General features: G+C 43.8%; 1 protein-coding gene across 2 annotated transcripts in view; it reads right to left on the reverse strand.

Annotated features, from left to right (window-relative positions):
* Positions 1-4072: 4072 nt before the first annotated feature.
* RTF1 (RTF1 homolog, Paf1/RNA polymerase II complex component) overlaps positions 4073-23285 on the reverse strand; it is a 54453-nt gene continuing 35240 nt past the window's right edge. For both annotated transcript variants that reach the window (XM_073348711.1, XM_073348712.1), the window contains 9 exons: positions 16888-16975; positions 16682-16789; positions 15916-15993; positions 14606-14727; positions 13213-13270; positions 11325-11402; positions 9861-9956; positions 8411-8522; positions 4073-6909 (listed from right to left, as the gene is read on the reverse strand). In XM_073348711.1, the coding sequence (XP_073204812.1) occupies positions 6803-6909; positions 8411-8522; positions 9861-9956; positions 11325-11402; positions 13213-13270; positions 14606-14727; positions 15916-15993; positions 16682-16789; positions 16888-16975 (847 nt within the window). In that variant the 3' untranslated portion in view covers positions 4073-6802. The remainder of the gene's footprint in view (positions 6910-8410; positions 8523-9860; positions 9957-11324; positions 11403-13212; positions 13271-14605; positions 14728-15915; positions 15994-16681; positions 16790-16887; positions 16976-23285) is intronic.

The following is a 23285-nucleotide window of genomic DNA, read 5'->3' on the forward strand; positions in this document are numbered from 1 at the left end:
AGCTGGACCAGACACCAACTCTTGAAGATGTAGAGAAAGCTATCAAAGAGATTGCATCTGGGACAGCAGCAGACAACTATCCAATACCTCTCCAGCTCCTAAAGGCAGAGGGAAGGAAGCTAGCAAGTGACAACTAGGCACTTCTCTGTGCCTGTTGGGAAGGAAACCACATACCCCAGGATCTGAAAAATGTGACAATTACTCTATATAAAAATAAAGGGGACAGAGCAGTCTGCAACAACTATTGAGTGATATCTGCTCAGCAAGATGCTTAAAAGGGTCCTGCTGAAAAGACTAAGTCTTTGCTGAGAGAGTCTACCCTGACAGCCAGAGTGGGTTCAGAGCTAAATGCTCCATGACTGACATGTCCTTCACATTGCACTTGTTCCAAGAAAAAATGGCGTGAACAGGCATCTCTCTACACAGCATTCGATGACCTACAAAAGGCCTTCAAATGTGGTTAGCAGGAACGGCATCTATAAGATTCTGTTGAAACTGGGTGTTCACAAAAAGATCCTCTCTATTGAAGGAGTTCCACAAGGGAATGAAGACAACCATATAGTATGAAAATGAAACAGAGTTTAGTATTGATATTGGTATGAAGCAAGGCTGCATCAGCCACCAGCTTTGGCATCTTCTTCTCTATTCTTCTTAAGTACGCCTTTGGAAATGATCAATCTGGCATACTAATTGAATCAAGGATGGACAGCAGCTTGTTTAGCAGATGGTTCCAGAGCAGAAGGCATGTCACCCAGCACACTATTCAGAATCTGTTTTTCTATACATGCTGTATTAGTCTCTAATTCACCTGATGAATTGCAGGTCATGATGAACAAGTTATCTGATGTATACACCAAGTTTGGCATGGTAATCAGTATCAATAAAACAGTTATGTCACAAGATACCACCTTTCCACCTAAAATTGATGTCAATGAAGCTCTGGATAACATGGATCTCTTCTGCTATCTCGGCTCAATTCTTACCAGCTGTCAAGGTTCCTTCCACACTCTGAACGCTAGGGTACAGATGTGGGGACCTGCATGAAAACCTTTTAAGCTTACTTTTACCAGCTTAGATTAAAACTTCCCCAAGGTACAAACTATTTTACCTTTTGCCCTTGGACTTTATTGCTGCCACCACCAAACATCTAACCGGTATTATTTTATTAGGAAAGAATCCGTTTGGAAACGTCTTTCCCCCCCCAAAATCCTCCCAAACATTACCCCTCCTTCCTGGGGAAGGTTTGATAAAAATCCTCACCAATTTGCATAGGTGACCACAGACCCAAACCCTTGGATCTTAAGCACAATGAAAAAGCATTCAGTTTCCTAAAAGAAGAATTTTGACAGAAGAAAGTAAAAAGAATCACCTCTGTAAAATCAGGATGGTAAATACCTTACAGGGTAATCAGATTCAAAACACAGAATCCCTCTAGGCAAAACCTGAAGTTACAAAAAGACGCAAACAGGAATATCCATTCCATTGAGCACAGCTTATTTTCTCAGCCATTTAAACAAACAGAATCTACCGCATATCTAGCTAGATTACTTACTAAGTTCTAAGACTCCATTCCTGTTCTGTCCCTGGCAAAAGCATCACACAGACAGAGGCTTTGTTTTTCCCTCCCCCCAGCTTTTGAAAGTATCTTCTCTTCTCATTGGTCAGGTCATTGTAGTCAGGTGCCAGCGAGGTTATCCTAGCTTCTTCACCTGTAAAGGGTTAAAGGGTTTTTCCTCTGGCCAGGAGGGATTTTAAAGGTGTTTACCCTTCCCTTTATATTTATGACACCAGCTCACTTAACCTTGATAGAGAACTTGATGCTAGAATCAGCAAAGCTTCTGTCACTTTTGGCAAATTTACATCAAGTGTTTGGAGCAACAAGTTACTAATCCTGAACATAAAGGTGTCCATGTATCAGGCTGGTGTCCTTTGTACCCTCCTTTAGGATTGTGAAAGCTGGGTTACATACTCCAAGCAGGAGCAAAGATTGAACCGTTTCCATCTCCGATATCTTAGAAAAATCCTTGGAGTTACTTAGAACCAACAGATCACCAACAACGAGATCCTTGAGAGAACCAGCCTACAGTCTATGCAGACTACGCTGGATGTTCGCAGGCTTTGCTGTTTAGGACACATGGACTGCATGCCAAAGGCTGTGCTCTTAAGAACTGCCTGCGACACAGAGGAAGGCCAAAGTGCCAATACAGCAACAAGGTCAAGCAAGGTCTTAAGAAATTCAGCATTCCCACTGGGAAAATCCTGCCCACAATTCCTCAGTTTGAAGAAGACAGATTAAAGCTGGTGCAGTCACTGTGGAGTGCCATCACAGAGCCCAGGCTGAGGCCTGCAGGCAAGCCAGGAAGCAGAGTATGCTTCAACCTCCATCTCGCAAGTGGACCTGTAGCCACTGGAAGGTTTGCCGCTTGTGCATTGGGTTCTTTTCCCATACCATTGCTAAGCACCACTCGTGGACTTTGTTGCGTCTCCTTTAATCTGTCAAAATGTTAGATGGCGCACTGGGAGCTAGTGTTCAGCTGATTATCCACCAAGAGCCCCAAAATCTTCCAGATCACTGCTTCCCAGGATAATATCCCCCATCCTGTGAGGCCTACGTTCCTGGTTCCTAGATGAAGGCATTTATATTTAGTGACGTTAAAATACATTGTTTGCCCTCAATTTATCAAGCAATCCAGGTGACTCTGAATCAGTGACCTATTCTCTTCATTATTTACCACATCCCCCAATTTGTGTATCATCTGCAAACTTTATCAGTGATTTTGTTTTCTCTTCTAGGTCATAGATAAAAATATTAAATAGTGTCGGTCAATCCTCTGGAACCCCACTGGAAAAAGACCCAGGATGGAAGGCAACAACATGTCTTCACGCAGATGACCAGACATATGAATTTCCATACCCTGGGGAGACTGGCATATCAAGAGAAAGAATTTGGAAGCCTATGGTCTATTTCTTGACATGTATGATCAGTGATCCATTGTTGTACACTGTAACCCTCTTATCATTTCCACTTTACATGTGCTATTCATTGAACACTTAAGTTTGTCTTCTCTTACTGCCAGTTTTCTTCAGGGAACCAGCACCCCCCGCTTTGACTCAAATTTTACCTACTTACGCCAAAAAAAAGTTATCAACGCCCCACACCCCCAAATATTGCCTTGATGAAAACTGCCAGAAGTCTTGTGATGCTGCAAGATTCCACTTAGCATTTTAAAAGTGCATTTACTTTGAATTCAGCAGGAAGACAAAAGCACAGATGTATTTTAAAGTGTTCAACAGTGACCAATAGGTATATACCTACCTAAAAGTGACAAGACAAACTATTATAAATAGCACACTTAGCAGATGATCCAGACACACAATTTTCCCAACGGATTTAGTGAGATAGGGTCAGTTTCTGCAGATTTGTTTTCTTCTAAAAAGATTCCTTGATGAGAAGTCTCTAGACCAATTTAGAAAATGTCAAGGAAACAAACATGCTATCAAAACAATAGTGTATCCACCATATAAGCCCCCTAGTCTCATGACAACTCTCTTCAGACAAGGACCTGTGTGTACGGAGGGCAAGCCAGAAGGAGACAAGCCAGATAAAACTGAAGGACGTTTAAGTGATGTGGCATCCATTTCTTTAAATAGCTTCTCTGACCTCAGTTTCATGGTTCAGCATTTCTGACAAATAATGAGATAGGAGAAGAGTAGCTCAGGTTTCTGTGGAATGAACAGAAGTAAGTTTGGGTCTGCAGTGAAGGACAATAGAAAGGCATAAATCATAGTGAACTATCCTTCCCAGTGGCTCTACTTCACTCAACACTTAATAGCATCAAGGAGCCCACACTTGATTTTCTTGTACCCAGAAGTAGAGAGCTGCTCAGAAAACAATTGTCCATTTTACCATTAACAGCAGCAGCACTTTTCAATAAGTATGTTATAATGTTGGGCTTTTAAATCATTTCAAGTCATGTTATGGACAAAAATGCATAGGAACATGGAAAAAACACAGGTTCCAAGCATGTGGAGACCAGAGTGCCCCATATCAAGGGATTAAACATGATCAACCTTATTAAACCAACCAACCAAGTTTATTTATAGAAGTCTGTACATTTGTAATGAACTCAGCTAGGACACCAATAAAACAAAAACAAATAAACCCATCCCTTCCCAGTGAACGGGAGGTGTCACTCACCTTTACATGCACTTAAAAAAGCAAAAATAAGATTACATCTTCATACACAATTAGTTCTGTAACTATTCAAGAAATGGAGTCCTTTGATGCATTATTCTCAACACAGAGTGTGGTTTGCATACAGTAACTCCTTGGCTATTGCCTCTGTTCGACAGTATTTCCGCAGAAACCATTCAGACTTCCAGAAGGTTGCAAGTGGTAGCTGATAACTGGGGATGCTCAGGACATAACCACTTTACAAGTTCTGCACACGAAATTCACTGTGTGCACCCATCTTTTTAATTTGATAAACTCCATTAATTCATGTGGGAAAACAAAGCAGATGTACTATTTACAACAATATCAGGGTCTCATCACTGTTTTTATTATAAAGTCTGTATCTTAGTTTGTAACTCAGTTGTAGACGTTTACTCTGGGATGAAATGGCACATCAAGTGAAAGCATGTAAAAAGAACTGAGGAGTAAAAAGTTTCTCTGTAGTCATTGTACCCCACAATAGTTTTTAGTAATTTTTGTAGGCAATTCAAGTTTTGCCTTGCACAATTTTGCAGTTATTCTTTTGTAAATCTTCAGAAATTTTGATAGTTGGGAAACTGTCTACTGCAAATAAAGTTTTTTTATTACATATCTGTAACATCATTGTAGTTGCTGCAAAACCAAAATGATACCAAATGCATATCTATCCAGTGGATCATGATGTCTCCTACAAAGCTATAATGGCAGATTCCATAAATCCACTTTTTAAAAAAAATGTCAAAAGGACATATGTAAATGAGAGCCCACAACAGCTCCAGAGAAGTTGCTACAGACAGACAATCAGGAAAAAGTCTATGATTACATATTTACACAATAGTCCATAAAGGAGTTCCAAAGCTATGGACTATCTAGTAAATAAGCTATTAAAAAGTCCACAATTTGTTTACACAGCAAATAAGAGCTGCTTCAGAGGTGGAATTTTTTTTATACACAGTTCATTATCAATTTTCACACAATTACATGACATTTCTTTAAAACTACTGTTAAAAAATTAACAAAAGGAAATTAAAATAAGAGCTAGATTAAAGTTTCATTAAGGATCCAACAAGTAAGTCACCAAGAGTCAGACTCAGGTTTAGATATAACCACTATATGCAGCTCTTAGAAAAATAATGCTACAACACTCCAGGAGGAGGTGTCAGGATCTTCCGTTCCTTCAAGACTCAATTTAGAAGAGCATCCTTACTTGTTCAGCACTTAAGCTCATGCTTTGGTGCTTAACTCAAGCAGGGTCTCTGAATTGTCAGACCTCTAATGCTTTTTTAATTTAGTTCTTAGTTCAGTATATTCAGCTGTATTTGTTTTGAAAAGCTCTTTGTTAAATGCCACTTATATTTACACTTGGATTTTTACACCTGAGTGATTATCAAGCAGTCATCTTGTTTCTAGTCAAACATTCCATAAAGCCATACAATCCTTGTGCTAGTGTTTTACTGCACCTGTACCACTTATATATAGAAAATATGTATCAGCAACTGCCCTCAGACATTTTCAGTACAGTTTCTACCTTGTCCTTCCCCTTCCACATAATATGAACTAATTTTTTTTTTTTAAAGCCTAGTTTAGAATTACTCACAAAGCAAAAAACCAAAACCACAAACAGATTGGAGCCCAGTAAAGACAAGGTGATGTGAGAAAGATGGGACGTTGAACGATTAGTTGGATTTGTAGAAGAAATATAGGAGCCTACCTCATGAGCGCCCAGGGGCATCCCAGAAGGAGCTACTTCATTCAGTTACAGCAGGAGACTCAAGATGCTCTACAGATCTACAGAGGACGAGTCTCACACAAGAGCACTTTGTGGGACTCTCAACAAGTATGTGTGAGTAAAAAGGGGAATGTGAAGGTACACAGCTATATCAGCCAGGCCTGTTTAGTAAGAATCACATTTAATGAGTTTCTTTCTTTCAATTTCAGATGCTCAAATACAGCTGGTAGAAATTCAAAAACAGCCGTAAAGAAATGTGACAGACTGATACAAATAGTACTGCAGCATAAAAAATGATAAAAAAACACCTGAAAAAAAGTCACGTAACACCCTCCCCCCCACAAAAAAATTTACACTTTGAACCTAAGCCAGTTTTTGAAGTTTCCCTTCTCCAGAGCTAGGAGGAGGAAGAAGAGGAGGAAGAAAGTGCAGATGACCTTCAAGCCACAAAGGTCTTGTGCCAATGTTTACTCGCCATGCCTGTGGTGGTATGTACGGAGAGATCACCAAGTGCCGATGCTGCCACCACCAAAGAGATTCCTACAGAAATCCCAACTTGAGGCTAATACTGAACACAACGAGCTGCATCAACAATAAAAACAAAAAAATAAAAATAAAATCAAACTAAAAAGTGGGAGAACCCCAAATAGCACAGATCCACATTTGTGAAAGGGCAAGAAGGGAGGTCTATACAGTAAATAGTCAAATGGTTTATGTTACAGATGACTGGCAGTTTTAAAGAGTCTCTTCCCAGCTCCATTGCTGCTCCAACCCAGAAGGGGAACGGAAAAGGAAGGAAGAAGAGAAGTTGGGACATCATCATGGAGCATGCGGGATCAGAAGCAGCGGAGTGGGTATGCTCAAATAAGCCCCCGCCTTTTCTTGTAGTCTTCCAGGTTCAGTGATCGCCGAGGGGCACCATCTTTTGCTGGTGGAGCTTTGGAGGTGATGGCCAGCGTCTTAGATTCTGTGAGGAAACAACAGAAAGTCAGTGCTAGAATACATGAAAGTGGAAGTTCTTTTGCTTGGTGGTAATGATAGGAGAGAAGAGATTTCAGCCTTCCTGCCACAAAATAAACCAAGTTTCTTTGTGACAATTTCACCTTGGAAGTATGGTTAGCTTCTCTGCTAAACATTAGTTAAAGTAATAGTACATTGAACTAAAGGCATTTCCAATTATATGACAAGCATGTTCAATTTTGACTTTGCACCTCTTAAACCTGCTCTCTGCCACCAATGCTTCCATCTCCAGAAGAAACTACTCTGAAGTTACTAATGTTGCTGTCTTGCATGCTGCATTGCAGTGTTCTGACAATGAAGGACATTTGTTACATGAGCATAGCAGAGACCCAGGACAGACCTCACAAGGGAGTAAAACCAGTCAAGTTTTCTGTGCAACATTTCTTTACTTCCATAATAAAAAGCTTTGTCCAAGCTGGGTTTTTTCACATTGACTAGTACAACCTCCCTCCTTCTGACCTCGCTGACGCCCACCTCATTCTCCTTCAATTCATCCAACACACTAATGTCAAAATGCAACTTCACAAAGAATCTATCTGCTCTGAACACATACAGTCACACTCAGATCCCTATACTGGTTCTCCCTCAGCAGTAAAAGCTACATTTTGCAAAATCCCAACTTGTCATCCAATCTTACATTAGATTTAAGCTCCCTGCCGTGGTATACACTGCACTGTCTACCTTTTGGCTCTACTTTGGATTTACCTCCCTTGCTCACTTCATTCCTCCCAAGCCCTTCACTCCCACTACCCCCTTGTGTGTCCTTCAACTCTTGTCTTTCTGACTTCTTCCACTCTGACCCTTATGCCTACAAGGCCCTTCTTGGCCTGTTCTGCTATGACTTGACGTTCTCTTTCATTTCCCTCCTGAAACTACAACATAGGAACTTCCATATTGGATCAGCCCCATGGTCCTCTTCTGAACCCTTGCTAGCTCTAGTCCTCCCAGCAACTTGATGCAAGTTAATCTTCATTATTCACACTATGTTACACCCCCACCCACTCCCTACATTTATAAAGTTGTCTGTTTAGACTGCAAGCTCTTTGGGACAGGGGTCTTGTCTTCCTAGGAGTCTCAAGCCGATTGCTGGCAGTGCATAAACAAACGCCACCATCAAAAAGACTATGTAGAGAGGTAGCTACAAATTCACTGCTACAATTAACATCTTATCTCCTTACCTCATTAGGCTACTGTCTTGGTGCCCCAAGAGTTTTACTAGTAACATGAATCTCAAAGCAAAGTCACAGATGTTCCTGTGGTACAGCACCTTCTCTTAAAGGTATTTGCCAGAACTACAGTACAAAGCCCGCAAGTCCCATTCCCAAGTCTGCTGCTGATCCAGACAGCAGTTGACTCCCAACTAAAACTGGCAGCCCTGGTCCACATATTTCTGTAATCTAGCAAAAGCTGGAAAATCACCTCCCTACACATACATAAGAGACACCCACCTGAGCTGGGAACCTGGAGATCAATCTTCACATCAAAGTCATGCACTTTGAACAGGTCCTCTGAGAGGTCACTAGCTGATTTTGAGTTCACATCTTTGTCCTTCCCCTGACCCTGAAATTTAAACAAAGTTTCAGCAGTAGCAGCAGCACAAATCTGACAAAGTAGAGTCACAGAAAGAGATGAGAACGTTTTATTAGCCACCAACATGTTCAATCTGGACCTTCTGTTGTAACAGAGGCTACACATTTATCCTAATTATGAGCTTAACTGTCAAAAGTGAGTGAAAATTCACAAAATGTCACAATAACCTATAACAAACAGATAAAAAGAGGTCCAAAACGGAGACAGAGACTGAATTAGTCCAACCAAAAAGGCCTGCTGATATAACTCAAGGCCAATGTTAAGATCACGCCTGGTAAACAAGAGAAGTATGGAACTGGAAATCAATTAACCAAAATGGGTATGTAGAAAATTAGGCCTAATGGGTGAACAAAATAATGAGGGGATGGGGTATTGCCCCACCACTCCCTTTTGGGGGTCTTTAAAAGACTTTGGGGGGGAAAAAAACAATTGAAGGACGAATATGGACGCTGGCTAAAAGACTGGAGAACAGGAAAGAGCAAGCTTCACCATCAGGGCTGCCATTTTCACCATCTCTCAGACCTTGAGATCTACCATGAAACCATTAGGCCTTCATTATCCTAATCCTGAAAATATGTTCCCAGACTGGGGGTGGGGGGCAGCAGCAAAAGGGACCCAAATGACATTGCCATCTCCACCTGACTCCTGACCACCACCTGGGGTACAAGATTGTCTTCCCTGTCCCCTTGTGTGTCCTTTCCCTCCCCCACTTCATTTTCTTCTCTTTTCTATCCCTCTCCTTTTTCCTTCTGTCTAATAAAAGCCTGGCTTAGCTGGCTAAGACTGTGTATTTCGCAACACTGCTGTAACCAAAAGGTAAATAAAAGCAGCTCAACTAACTTCTTTTCTTTCCTCCAAAAGGACAGTTATTACCACTTTAATGCCATGTAACACCCTGCCAATTAGAGGGGGTGGAAAGGTTTCTTTTTGAAAATGCTCTCCAGCAAAAAGGAAGGTTGTTAACATGAAAACCTTAATAGTTTACATTTCAAATGCTCTCTTTTTTCCCCCCCGTTCTGTATTTTTAATAAAAGGTTAAAGACATTTAATGGTGTTTGCGCCATGGTCTCTGTACCCCAAACTTGTGTAACACTGTTTAATACTGGACAATAATAGCGTCATATTAAAACCTTCAATTCTTTGGGCCCATACGTTCCATCTCAATTAATACAACACTTCTCTATACCCATGACTCCAAGGCACTACGATAATACAAATAAAGAATAATAGTACCTTAAAATTAAACTGCAGGATTCTAAAAAAAAAAAAAGGTGGAGGAACACAGCAGAGGAGGGATGCAGTACTTGCCTTGCCTATGTCCTTTGGTGCATCCGGTAAAGCACCAGATCCATATTTTGCATTTAGTTGGGCGAGGATGGCAGCTTGGACAGCAGGATCCCTGGACTATGAGCAAGAGAGACAGTGAGCAACTGCATATCCTTAGTGATACCCATGCGAGATCTGTCCTGACATTAAAGCTCATAATGCTCAGATTCAGAGAGCTTAAGGCCCGAATGGACCATAAGATCATTTAGTCAGACTTCCTATATATCACACAATTACCCCTGTATTGAGCCCAATAACTTGAGTTTGGTGAAAGCACAGCTTCCAGGAAAGCATCCAGGCTTGATTTGAAGACATCAGGAGAGGGAGAATCCACCACTTCCCTTGATGATTGTTCTACTCCCATTTATACAAGGATCACATAGCCCAGTTTTGCCACAGCATTGCACCACAAAGTCATGTTGAGCTGCTTGTTCACTAGGACCCCTAAATCCATTTCAGGGTCACTGCTTTCCAGTCCACAGTCCCCCTCATCCCCCCAGGATGTTTTAGGAAACTGTTAATGACCCTTACTGCCAAAAAAAATTGTGCCTAATTTCCGATTTGAATTTTTCTGGCTTCGGCTTCCAGCTATTGGATCTTGTTATGCCTTTCTCCTCTACATTAAAGAGCCCTTTAGCATGGGGTATTTTCTCCCCATAGAAGGTACTTGTACACTGTAATCAAGTCACCTCAATCTTTTTTGATACGTTTAAGTCTCTTACTGTAAGGTATCTTCTCCAGTCCTCCAGTAATGTTCATGACTCTTCTCTGCACCCTCGCCAACTTTTCAACATCCTTTTTATACTGTGGACTCCCGAACTGTATGCAATATTCCATTGTGCTATACAGAGGTAAAACACCCCTCCCTGCACCTACTCCCATTTATACAAGGATCACATAGCCCAGTTTTGCCACAGCATTGCACCACGAAGGCATGTTGAGCTGCTTGTTCACTAGGACCCCTAAATCCATTTCAGGGTCACTGCTTTCCAGTCCACAGTCCCCCTCTTCCCCCCGGGATGGTTTAGGAAACTATGCACTCAACTAAATATTTTAAGCATTAAAACATATATTACGTTACACAGGGAGACCTTGCAGCTATACCAGCACAGAGCAGGTTGTTGACCCAAAGCTGTCCTATAAGAATTTACTAGTGAGTTCCAAAGCACCATCATCTCCCCACTCCTCCATGCCCATGTCCAGATCACTAATCCGACACACTTCGCTAAGAATAATGGGCTATAACACCTTTTCCTTGCGGTGGGTGTATTGATCCTGGTCTGAGTATGTATCACCGTTGTATCTGGACAACTGTTCCCAATAGTCCTTCCTGACTGTGACACAACAGGATATTTATTCTTTTCCTTTCTATTCCACACATGGACAGTCTGCACTGCTCCCAACCATCCTCCACTTGCCTTGGACTGACTTCAGTGTTATACTTACATTGGAAACTATCGTGGGCTTGCACTGCCGCCTAGTAAAAGGGTCCATTTGCTGGTTTTTCATATTGTGACTTTCAGCCTACAGAAGAAGCAATGAACAGTCTTACATACCTCACTACGTTCACCTGTCTTGCCTTTGTCAACCCCAACACAGACACCATAGCCATCTGCAGCATCAAGGTTAGAAAAACAACAAGCACCACCAATAACCTCTATTAGATCATATCCACAAATTTTACACTCCAATCACGCTACTCCAGGGGTCGGCAACCTATGGCACGCGTGCCAAAACACGGCACATGAGCCAATTTTTAATGGCACACTGCTGCCTGCCCGACCCGGGCAGACAGCAGCGTGCCACTAAAAATCCTGCCCGGCCCGCTCTTTTCTGCCCCCCCTTGCCACGGAGCGGGAGAGGTAAAAGCAGAGCCGCAGCATGCTCTCTGCTCCGGGGACCTTGGGGAAGGGGGTGGGAATCAGGGGTGAGCCGCTCAGGGCAGGGGGCTGGGAGCATCCCCACGACCCCAGCCCTCTGCCCTGACCCCTGCACCCCCCTCACACAGCCCCAGCTCTGACCCCTGAACCCTCCTCACACACACCCAGCCCTCTGCCCTGACCCCTGAACCCTCCCCACAACCCCAGCCCTGACTCCAGCACCCCCCACACATACCCAGCCCCCACCATGCCCTGACTCTTGCACCTCCCACATTCCCACTCCCACCCTGAGCACCAAACAGGAGCTCTTGCACACCCCGCCCCCCACATTCCCACCTGCACCCCTTGCACCAAATGGGAGCTGCCCAGGTAAGTGCTCCACACCCAAACCTCCTGCTCCAACCCTGAGCCCCCTCCCTCATTCTAGCTCCTGGCCAGACCCTGCACCCCAACCCCCAGCCTGTTCTCAGCACACTCCCACCCTCATGTCAGTGCAGAGAGAGGAAGAGAATGGCTAGAACCAGGGAGAAGGTAGGTACCTACTCTATGTGGATAAGGCCGGGACTCCAGACCAGCAGCGGGCTGAGCAGGGCCGGCAGCCGGATCCCTGGATGGCAGGAGCTGGCGGACAGAACCCCAGACCAGCAGCGGGCTGAGCCGCTCAGCCCACTGCCAGTCTGGGGTCCCGGCCATCGGCCCTGCTCAGCCCACTGCCGGTCTGGGGTTCTGGCTGCCTGCCCCTTGCCAGCTGGAGTCCCAGCCGCAGGCCCCACTCAGCCCGCTGCCAGCCTAGGTGAACGGAACCCCAGGCCAGCAGTGGGCTGAGCGGGCCGGGGTGTAAGATCAGCATTTTAATTTAATTTTAAATGAAGCTTCTTAAACATTTTGAAAACCTTGTTTACATACGACAATAGTTTAGTTATATAATATAGAGACTTAGAGAGAGACCTTCTAAAAAACGTTAAAATGTATTATTGGCATGCGAAACCTTAAATTAAAAGTGAATAAATGAAGACTCAGCACACCACTTCTAAAAGGTTACCGACCCCTGCTCTACTTCCTGAAAGACAAAGTGGAGACGCTACTTGCATTTTTCTCATGGATGTTGTGAGGCTTAATTAGTGTTAGTTAAAATACTTTGAAGTCCCTTGAATGAAAAGCACTGCAGGGCAGAGCAGTATTTCCCTCCGTTACTATACCTTCGTAAGTCTGATTTCTGACTCATGCAACACCCAATATTCTACTATTACAACCACCACGGAAACCTGCTAAGAATGTGGCTGGTCATGGGAGGGGCATGTAATTTCTTTATAATGCCACTTTCTGAGTTTTGTTTTTAAAGAACATCTTGTAGGATAAAATAATATGTATATCACCATATAATTAGCTACCCGCCACTCCCCTGAAAATTCCTTTTTTTCTTGTAGCCCAAGTATTGCTTCAACATTCCTTACCACTAGAGCCTTCTCGGACTCCACAATGTTCCATTCTCTATTCCTCTGGTTGATGTAACTGCAAAAAAGAAGGGGGGCAGAGGGGAGGGGAGAGGAGACAGAGTACAACAACAGTGTTATTTAATGCATGCTACCAAAAAGCAGGAAATCATAGAAACCCAGGACTGGAAGGGACCTTAATAAGACATCTAGTAGAGTCCTCTTCACTGAGGCAGGGTTAAGTATTATCTAGAACAGTGGTTCTCACCCCCTGGGGTGCCGCGAGCAGGTTTCAGGGGGTCCACCAAGCATGGCTGTCATCAGACTTGCTACGGCACAGGACAGAAACCCAAAGCCCTGCCACATGGGACTGCAGCCAGGGCCCCCGAATCCCACCACCAGGGGCTGAATCTGAAGCCTGAGCACTTAGCTTTGTGGTGCCCCAGGCAATTGCCCTGCTTGCTACCCCCTAACGGTGGCCCTGGCTTTTAGACGTAGAAAACAGGTGGGCCATGGAGTTTTTATAGCATGTTGGGGGGAGCCTCAGAAAGAAAAAGGTTGAGAACCCCTGATCTAGAAGACCATCCCTGACAGGTACTTGTCTAACCTGTTCTTAAAAACCTACAAAGGAGATTCCACAGCCTCCCTAGATAATTTGTTCAAGTGCTTAACTACCCTTGCAGTTAAGAAGTTTTCCCTAATGTCTAACCTAAAGCTCACTTGCTGCAATTTAAGTCCATTGCTTCTTGTCCTGTAGATATGGAGAACAATCCCCCCCCTCTTTATAACAACCTTTTATGTGCTTGAAGACTTTTGTCCGGCCCTGCCCCCGCCACAATCTTCTCTTCTCCAGATTAAACAAATCTAGTGTTTCCAATCTTTGCTCACAGGTCATGTTTACTAGACAGTTCATCATTTTGTTGCTCTCCTCTATATTTCTCCAATTTGTCCACATCTTTCCCAAAGTGTGGTGCCCAGAACTGGACAAAGTACTCCAGTTGAGGCCTTACCAGGGCTAAGTAACCCTTTATGTCCCTGGCTAGTTTAATCGCATTTTGTGCCTTGGCCTTTCTAATTTTTTCCTATATGCTTTTAATAGTCATTTTATTTAAATGACTGCTCTCACTGGCAATCACTTTCTGGCACACAACCCTTTATTTGAGATGGTTGGGAAGAAAGGTTTCATTTTTGACAACAGGAAATGGATTCTGGTGCATATGATCAGAGGGAGAGAAACAGCAAGTGAATAAGTAGCATAATTAGCAATCAAGGTATTCAGGACATAAGTATATGTACAGGAAAGACATGCCAGAACTTGCAAGTAGCACTAAATGTTTTTTGTAATTGGTTTCTCTCTTCTGTTGCCTTGTTATTGATGTGCTTTAAAGGGACAATGTCAACTTCAGGTACCTACCTGATTGCAGAAATGTTTTTTGTCCGCTGGCGATCCAGGGCCTCTGCTCTTTCTTCCAGTTCATTAAGCTGATCTTGAATCTGTTTTGCCTTGTCCTGGTCCCCCAAGTCTTCTGCCATAGCCTTCAAACAACCAGTAATTTGTTAGGCATAATTCTCCTCCCCCACAGGGCCAGTCAGATATTAGGGATAGACCTAGAGTCATCTAGCCTGTTTTACTTCAGTGCCGTTCTTACTTCTACCACTAGAATAAGAGGATCTCATTTTTTGTTCCTATACAGAAGGCTGCTATAGTTTGATTAAAACTCACCTTTCCCCTGCCCAGTACAGGAAAAGACTGATTATTATTGCAATTGTGAATTTTAGCTTATTTAATTCAATGAAAGTTTAAATCAGACTGCTCATTTAATGAGATATACAATACCACCTTTGTCATCCTTTCAGAAAGTCAAAACTCAAAAGCTTCTCTCTCACCAACAGAAGTGGGTCCTATAAAAGATATTACCTCACCCACCCTGTCTCTCTAAAACTGAAAATACACCATCACACAACCCACAACTCTGCATAAGTGAATTTCAGTAAATAATGGTTTATCGAAAAAGTTAAATCAGTCCAAAGCGTGCAAGAGCAAACTTAACAGGATACTAAATCCCTTGATTTCTTGGGTTTGTATTTTCTAGTATCAAACTTAACGAGAAAACCAAGTGTAGATTTTTCCTTGGTGTGAGAAGCTACGGCAATTTTTATTCTTCAAAGGTATTTTAAACTGTTTGACTTTTAGGCCTGTGCTATGCACATGACCAAGTAAGCCACTCAAGGCTCTGAATATTCAAGTCTCTTCACATGAGACGGCTGCATGGAAAGAAACCATAATGGCCAGTAAATGGTTCAGCCATCCATTCCTTTCAATAGGAATTTGAACAGCGGGCTGTAAAAAAAACAGTATAGGCAAGCGATTTTCAAATTCTCCAAAGAGTATATAGTAGCAACAACGAGGAAAGAAAGTGAGCTTCTACAGCCACCAACTAGGAGCGTCTCATCCTGAGGACAAGAAAGGACAGCTGAGACAGCTGCTGGCCATTGTGCCTCATCAGCAGGTGGCAAGTGCCCTCCAGTGGTGAAGGAATTTAATGATTCTGACTGGCCTCCAGATGTTCTGGAACCCAGCAGTTCTCTGCGTTCTATTTGCTGTTGAATTTATGTCAAGTTGCTGCAAAGTACGTGGTGCTTTGGTTATAACTAGCATCCAAATAAGCTTTGATTCTTCAATCAGAAGAGCTTTGCACTAAGTAGGGGAGTATCATCTCTTACCTTCTCCTTTAGTAGCTGAGTTTTCTTCATGGCATAGTTGGGAGGGGCTTTTCGGAACCTCTCTTTCTCTTTTACAATCTTTCAAAAGAATCAGAACAGAGAAGTTATAACAATATATACATTTTATAATACCTGGAGGAGCTACAAGTGACAGGCCAATCGGTACCATTAAACGTAAGACAATATTTACTTCTACAGAGCTTTTTTTTCAGCTGTATCTGACCTCTGCATTCATTACTCTACCAAAACACAAACTAACAAGTTACAACCTTTTACTATATATATGGCCTATAACAAGACTAATGACACCAAATTACACTTAGTAAATACTGAGCTAGTAAAAGAGCTGAAGAAATTTATAATAGCCAACTTTAATGTGATGCTAATAACTACTTAGGACTCCGTACTATTTTACTCTGCTCAGAGACGGTGTAACTAAGTGAAGGAACTCTTTGCAAGGCTGCAGCATAAGCCTGAGATGGGGCACAGAACACAGAGAGGATATAATAAAGTAGGAGCGGGCATTAAAAATCAGGCCTACTTAGGCCCCAAACTATTCTTTCCACCTCTTTCATTTATTCCATTTAATTTTATTACTTGTACCTTTCCCACTCACCCTCACCACAGTGAAACCAAGCACTTCTGACTTCACAAGCTCCAGAGCTCTGCTCTTGTCAGTTTTTGCTCCTTTTGAGCACTGCCCTAGTGTCACTTTAGGAGACCTTACTTACAGGGCCCCATCTCAAAGTACAGTCATTTTGTTTACCTCCTCAATGTCCTGGTCATTAAATTTGTAATTGAGGGCTTCTTTGATGGACACTTCCTTCTTGTTTATCTCATCTAGTGTAGGCAACTGCATCCCAGCAGAGAACATCTAGATATAAAAACAAAAGGTGTCAAAATCATTCTCCACTCATCAGAATATCCCTGGCAGAGAGCTGCTACGAAGAGGAAAAATTAGGGCAAACTCACCGCTTCCTTCCACTTCATGAACTCACTTTCAGTAAATTCCTGATTTGAGACAAACTCCAGACGAAACACACGCTGGTCACTGCCATGCCTGCAACAAGAAGAAAAAAAAGTTACTGGAAAACTTATGCCAACCAATACAGCAACGTGCCCATCTGCTGGATTTAGGGCAATGACTTGGGTCTACAAAGAAAGACAAAATGTTCAATGTACTCTAGCCAGTTAAGTGACAATTTAGGCTGCTCTAATTGTGTTCACTAGGTGTCTACCTCCATCCCAAAATTCCTGCACACACACTCCAGTGGGTCAGTCCTGTTCCAGTCTGCATGTGAGAGACTGTATGGGGGGGGGGGGGGGAAGCATACTATCCTACAGCCTGGGGATAATCAAGGAGGCCTGGGGGCTGGGCTATTTAAACACACGACCAAAAAGCTGAGGGAAGGAGACGCCAGATAGGCTGCAGTGGGTGGTGGTTTCTCTCAGAGACCAGGAGAAGAGCTTAACCTGATTCTCAGATTTGGGTTTGTGGACTTGTTTGGGAGCTCTGAAGCAGGGCCCTCATGAACTGTTTGTTGTAATGATTCCTGTCCTGTAACCATATTAAGAGGGGAGGTGGCATTTGGTCAATGTGTGTTGTTTCTCCCTGCCCTGAGCTGTTTAAGTGACTCTACCTTGTGAAATTAATGAGACAGACTGCAAACATCCTTTAATGTTGTGAACAAGCCTAATGGAATTAAGATAAAAACTTATTTCAATAAAGTTAAACCTCACTTAAATAGGGTTAATACTTTTGGGTAAATTGTATTAAAAATGCAACTATGTATTTTCTCAAGCAGGAGGGAGGATGCTAAATGAACTTCCTCCATCAGCAGCCTTAGAAGAGCCAGGCCATGCCTCTCCTCCCCTCCCACCGAGAGATACACATTCTAGTTCAAACTGGATTCTTCAGTGACTAACAGACAAAGAAAATACTTTGATAAATAACCTGGGTTTAGATAGACTCAGGGCCTTCTTCCTGATCCAGCCAATGGACAGGACCTCTGATCCCTGGAGGATCCCAATCCTTCAGGGAGGGCTGGAAGGATTTGGTCTATTAAGGCCCCATAGGACTGGGTGCTTGTTCTGAGTGGGAGCTGTGGTAAACTGTTAAACACAAGGACTCCCCTAGAGTGGGGGGTTAAAGGACTTATCCTGGCAGAATCCATGTTGGGACTGGGGTTCCTGGTAAGCTTATTAGTGTGCATAGAGATTCTTTTATTATTTTCTCTGTAAAGTATAAAGTAGTCTTGCTTAGAAAGAACTGTGTGGTAACATATCTATAGCAATTATACTCTTTATCCATCTCTGAAGAGAGAGCAAAACAGGTCTGTTTTGGCAGACTGTCTTGGCTGGGAAATAAACAGGGAAAGCAGGGAACTGTGCAGCCTGCGAATACCCTGATCACAAGGGGAAGAGACATGGGTCTCCACCCAGAAAGGCAATGACTAGAAGCTGGAAGCCAAGAGTCGGCGCCCTTGCTGAACCACTGAAGGGAAGTGTGCCCTGAACTGTGAAAATTAAGGTGGGGCATACTTGCAGTGCCACAATAGCTAAACGGGGCATGGAGGGACTGCCCATGCCTTTACATTGCATTACTACTTAGTAGCCAGTTTCTAAGGAGCATGAAGCTGACAATATCCAGGCATATTATATGGTGGCACTAGTTCCATCCAAAAGCACAAGAACACCCATCTCTCCCCCAAACCTTGACAACATATGGCACTACCCACTAATAAATAGGATTCTCTTCCACTACCTTAGTTTTGAACAGTGACATTTGATAAAAGGAAGTTACTCACCTTGTACAGTAATGATGGTTCTTCGAGATGTGTCCCCCTATGGGTGCTCTACTACCCACCCTCCTCCCCTCTACTTCAGAGTTCTTGTCAAGTACCCTGCAGTAGAGAAGGATCTCAGGGGGAAGGGGTCACCCGCCTGCATGTGCTGGTTAATTCACAGCACTTCATCAGCTGGTTAGTTCAGCAGCAGCACAAGGACACAAGTTCACCTGTATTGGAGTATCCACAGGGACACAAATCTCAAAGAATCATCGTTATTGCACAATGTGAGTAACTTCCTCTTCGAGTAGTGTCCCTATGGGTGCTCCACCGCAGGTGACTCCCATGCAGTATCCCCAGTGGGAGGCTGGGGCTTCAACATTGAGTCTGCTATGAATGACAATGCTGCAGAAGCAAAGACAGCATCAGAAGCAGAGCCCCTGGTAATCGCATAGCGTTCTGCAAAGGTATGCTCAGACGCAGGGGTTGCTGCCCTGCAGATTTCAGAAATAGGGACATGCCTGAGGAAGGTAACAGAGGAGGAACCCAATCTCGTGGATTGTGCGTGGATTCCAGATGGAGGTACTACGTTATGAACCTGATAGCAGTGTTTGATACAGTTCAAGTTCCATTTGGAGAGTCTCTAGGATGATATCGCAGCTCCTTTAAACCTTTGTGCAATAGAAAGGAAAAGCTTAGGAGATCTCCTAAAGGCCTTCATCCTGTCCAGGTAAAAGGCCAGGGCTCTTCTAATGTCTAGTGTGTGCAGTATAGCCTCCCTGTTATCATGGTGAGGCTTAGGGTAAAAGGTCAGGAGATGAATCAGTTGGTTTATGTGAAAAGATGAGGTCACCTAGGGGATGAACTTCATATGATGTTTGCTCTCTTTTTATTTTTAAGAGGACTTTCAGCAATAGAGGGAATGGGGGGAAGGTGTAGAGAAGGTCCTTGTCCCATGGAAGAAGAGTATCCCCTAAGGAGTACTGTCCTATTTCTGCCCCGCAGCATGGACATTTTTTGTTCAGGTAAGTTGCGAACAGGTCTATAGTTGGTGTCCCCCACCATCTGAATATGTTGTGTAGCACTGCTGAGTTTATCCCCCATTCATGGTTGCATGGGAACTTGTGTCTGAAATAGCCCACTTTCATGTTTTATACTCCTGGAAGATAGGTCGCTGATATGGTGACACTGTGGGAAACGCACCAGTTCCATAACCCACACAAAGGGAGAGTGATCTGGCACCTCCCTGGTGATTTATGTACTACATGCATGCTGTGTCAAGTCCCGAGTGTGCGTACCCTTGATTAGTGGAAAGAAGTGGGTGCAGGAATTCTTAACCATGCTGAGTTCGAGGAGGTTGATGTGAAGAGATGTCTCTGTGGATGACCACTTGCCCTGTGTCGTAAGATTGTTGAGATGTGCACCCCACCCTATGAGGGGTGCACTGGTGGTGAGGCTTAGTGATGAGCAAGTGTGCAAGAAGGGGATCCCTGAGTAGACATCTGATGTGGATGATTGTGATGAGGAAGACTGGGAGTCTGACAGTTTACATATGGAAAATCTGGATTTTTTCTTTTGTGGCTCATAATAGCGTTGAGTTGCAAAATGTGGTGTGCAGGATTTATGTTGTGGTTGCAGACTACATTTTCTTTTTTGTCCAGGTGTATAAATCCCTAATGACCGGAGAGCGACCCTTGAGTCTTTGAGTGTATGGAGGGATGTATCAGTCTTCTCGGCAAACAATTTGGTGCCCTACAAAGGGGAGGTCCTCTACTGTAGTCTGTACTTCTTTAGGGAAGCCAGACAGGTGCAACCAGGACACTCGCCGCATAACCACCACTGTAGAGATGGACCGGCTGCTGTGTCAGCTGCATCAAGCGCTGATTGTAGCGCTCTCTTGGCCACCAGGTTTCAGAGTGGTAGCTGTGTCAGTCTGTATTAGCAAAAACAATGAGGAGTCCTTGTGGCACCTTAGAGACTAACAAATTTATTTGGGCATAAGCTTTCACCAGATGCATGGAGTGGAAAATACAGTAGCAGGTATAAATACACAGCACATGAAAAGATGGGAGTTGGCTTACCAAGTGGAAGGTCAGTCTAATGAGAATTAAATTAACAGTAGGATACCATGGGAGGAAAAATCACTTTTGTAGTGGTAATGAGAGTGGCCCATTTCAAATAGTTGACAAGAAGGTGTGAGTAACAGTAGGGGGAAATTAGGTTTTGAAATGACCCAACCACTCCCAGCCTTTATTCAGGCCTAATTTGATGGTGTCCACTTTGCAAATTAATTCCAGTTCTGCAGTTTCACATTGAAGTCAGTTTTTGAGGTTTTTTTGTTTAAGAATTGCCACTTCGAGGTCTGTTATTGAGTGACCAGAGAGACTGAAGTATTCTCCTACTGGGTTTTGAATGTTATAATTCCTGATGTCAGATTTATGTCCATTTATTCTTTTGCGTAGAGACTGTCCAGTTTGGCCAATGTACATGGCAGACGGGCATTGCCACCAGTTGTCCTTCACTAACAATGGCTCAAAACTGTTCCCGATGTGACTCCAGGAGCTGATCAATAAATGCATTAAGCTGGTGTAGTTGTCGTAGTCGTATTTTGCAGTCAGAGCTTGATAGTTGGCAATTCTGAATTGTAGTGTGGCAGATGAATAGGCCTTTCTCCCAAATAGGTCAAAGCACTTCCAATCCCTATCACTGGGGGTGGGCTTCACATGGTGTTGGCAACCTTGGGAGTTCATTCGATCCAAAATGGAATTGCGGGGGAAAGGGTGGGAACAAAAGAAATTCCATATCCTTAGTTGGGACATATTTCTTATTGGCCTGTTTGCAGGTAGGCATGACTCATGCCGGGGTTTGCCACATAAGTTGGGCTGGGTCCAGAAGGGCCTCTTTGATCGGGAGGGCTATTCTGGAGGAAGAGGAGGAGTGCAAGATGTCCAGGAGTTTGTGATGGGTGTCTTTTACTTCTTCAAGAGGAACCTGCTATGTGTTTGCCACTCATTTAGCTAGATCTCGAAAGAGCCTGAAATCATAGTCTAGGGATAGCAGAAGGGGCATCACTACCTCATCTGGATAGGAAGAAAAGATGTGAGTTTGTGGGTGTGACTTCCTCCTCAAATCCACCCTCCTGTTCCTCCATAATCTCCTCTGGAGGTTCAGAGGCTCTGGATACTGTGGCTGAGGGAAAGCATCTCAAAGCCTCACAGCAGGCCACACTAGATGCTTGAGAGGCTTGGAGTCTGTATGCCACCAAGGGATCCCAGTAGGGCCAGTGGTTCCCATGTTGGCCATACCAAGGTGGTTGAGGAGCAGACAGAAGGTATGACTGAGGGGGCCCAGGCTGGTAGAGGGCACAATGAGGACTGGGGGAAGAGTAATGGGAGACTACCTCTTCCTGCTCACTATCTGATTCACCAGTGGAGAATGGAGATGTGTGACACAGCACGAGACTCCTGCACCCAAAGTGAACTCGGTACTGGAGCCCCATGAGGTTTTAGAGTGCCTGAATTCTTGTTGTGCCGACCTCCTAGGTGCTGATGGTCATTGTCGGTGGCCATGGCACTGAAGGGATCGGTGATCTGGGCTGTACCAAGCGCTCTGAGGCTGGATGGCTTGCTGTTGACCGTGCCAGTGGCAAAGCTTGTATTGGCAGGGTCTTCTTAGTGGTGGTGCAGTCTCTGTCCTTGCCTTTATCTGTCAGTACTGTTGCTTCGGTGCCCTTCACGTCTTTCAGCACAACAATACCTGCCACTTCAGACCCTAGTGAGTCTGGCTACTGTGTTTAGACTAGCTCAGTACCTACGATACCAAATGATGATCTTTCCCAGCTAGCTCAGGACTCACGGTTCTCTTTTTTGAAGCCTTACATGAGGGGTCCGTGGCTATTTTCTTTGACACATAGTCCTTAGATGTCACGGGCTGTGGGGAAGATTCGCACCATCTGGGTGACTCCTGGCATGGGTCCAGGGATGGCTGAAGAGCTGCCTCCATGAGGAGTTTTAGTCTCCGCTCTCAGTACTTCAGAGATCTGGACTTGAGTTGTTGGCAAAGACTACAGTTTTGGGAAATGTGGCTTTCCCTAAGGCAACAGATGCAGTGGGAATGTTTATCCACTACAGTGATGGCCTCCTTGCATGTGAGGCACCTCTCAAAGCCCAGTGAAGTGGGCACACTCCCATGCTGGGGCAAAGGTTGTTTTTTTGTTATTTTTAAAGAAAGAGAAAATAAAGAAAGCTCTACAACTCAGAAAGGGATTAACTAAACTACTGAAGTGCTAAGCGAGAGATAGCTGTTAACAATACGGTGAACAGACTCAGTCTCTAGCCAGAGGCGGTTGAGAAGGAACTGAGGGGGGGTTCACCTGTGCACACTGGTTAGCCTCATGGCAGAGCACGAGGGGGGGACAGCACATGTGCAAGCTGAATGGACACTTCTACCAAAAGTTTTCTGATCAGCTGGGCTGGACACAAGCACCCACAGGGACACTACTCGAAGATGATGACTAAATTATACTGTCCTTAACGCTAAGAGAAGAAGGAGTCCTTCTAGTTTCTAAACAGTATCAAAAGTTCT

This window comes from Lepidochelys kempii, chromosome 6 (assembly GCF_965140265.1).
Source record: "Lepidochelys kempii isolate rLepKem1 chromosome 6, rLepKem1.hap2, whole genome shotgun sequence".
NCBI lineage: Eukaryota > Metazoa > Chordata > Testudines > Cheloniidae > Lepidochelys > Lepidochelys kempii.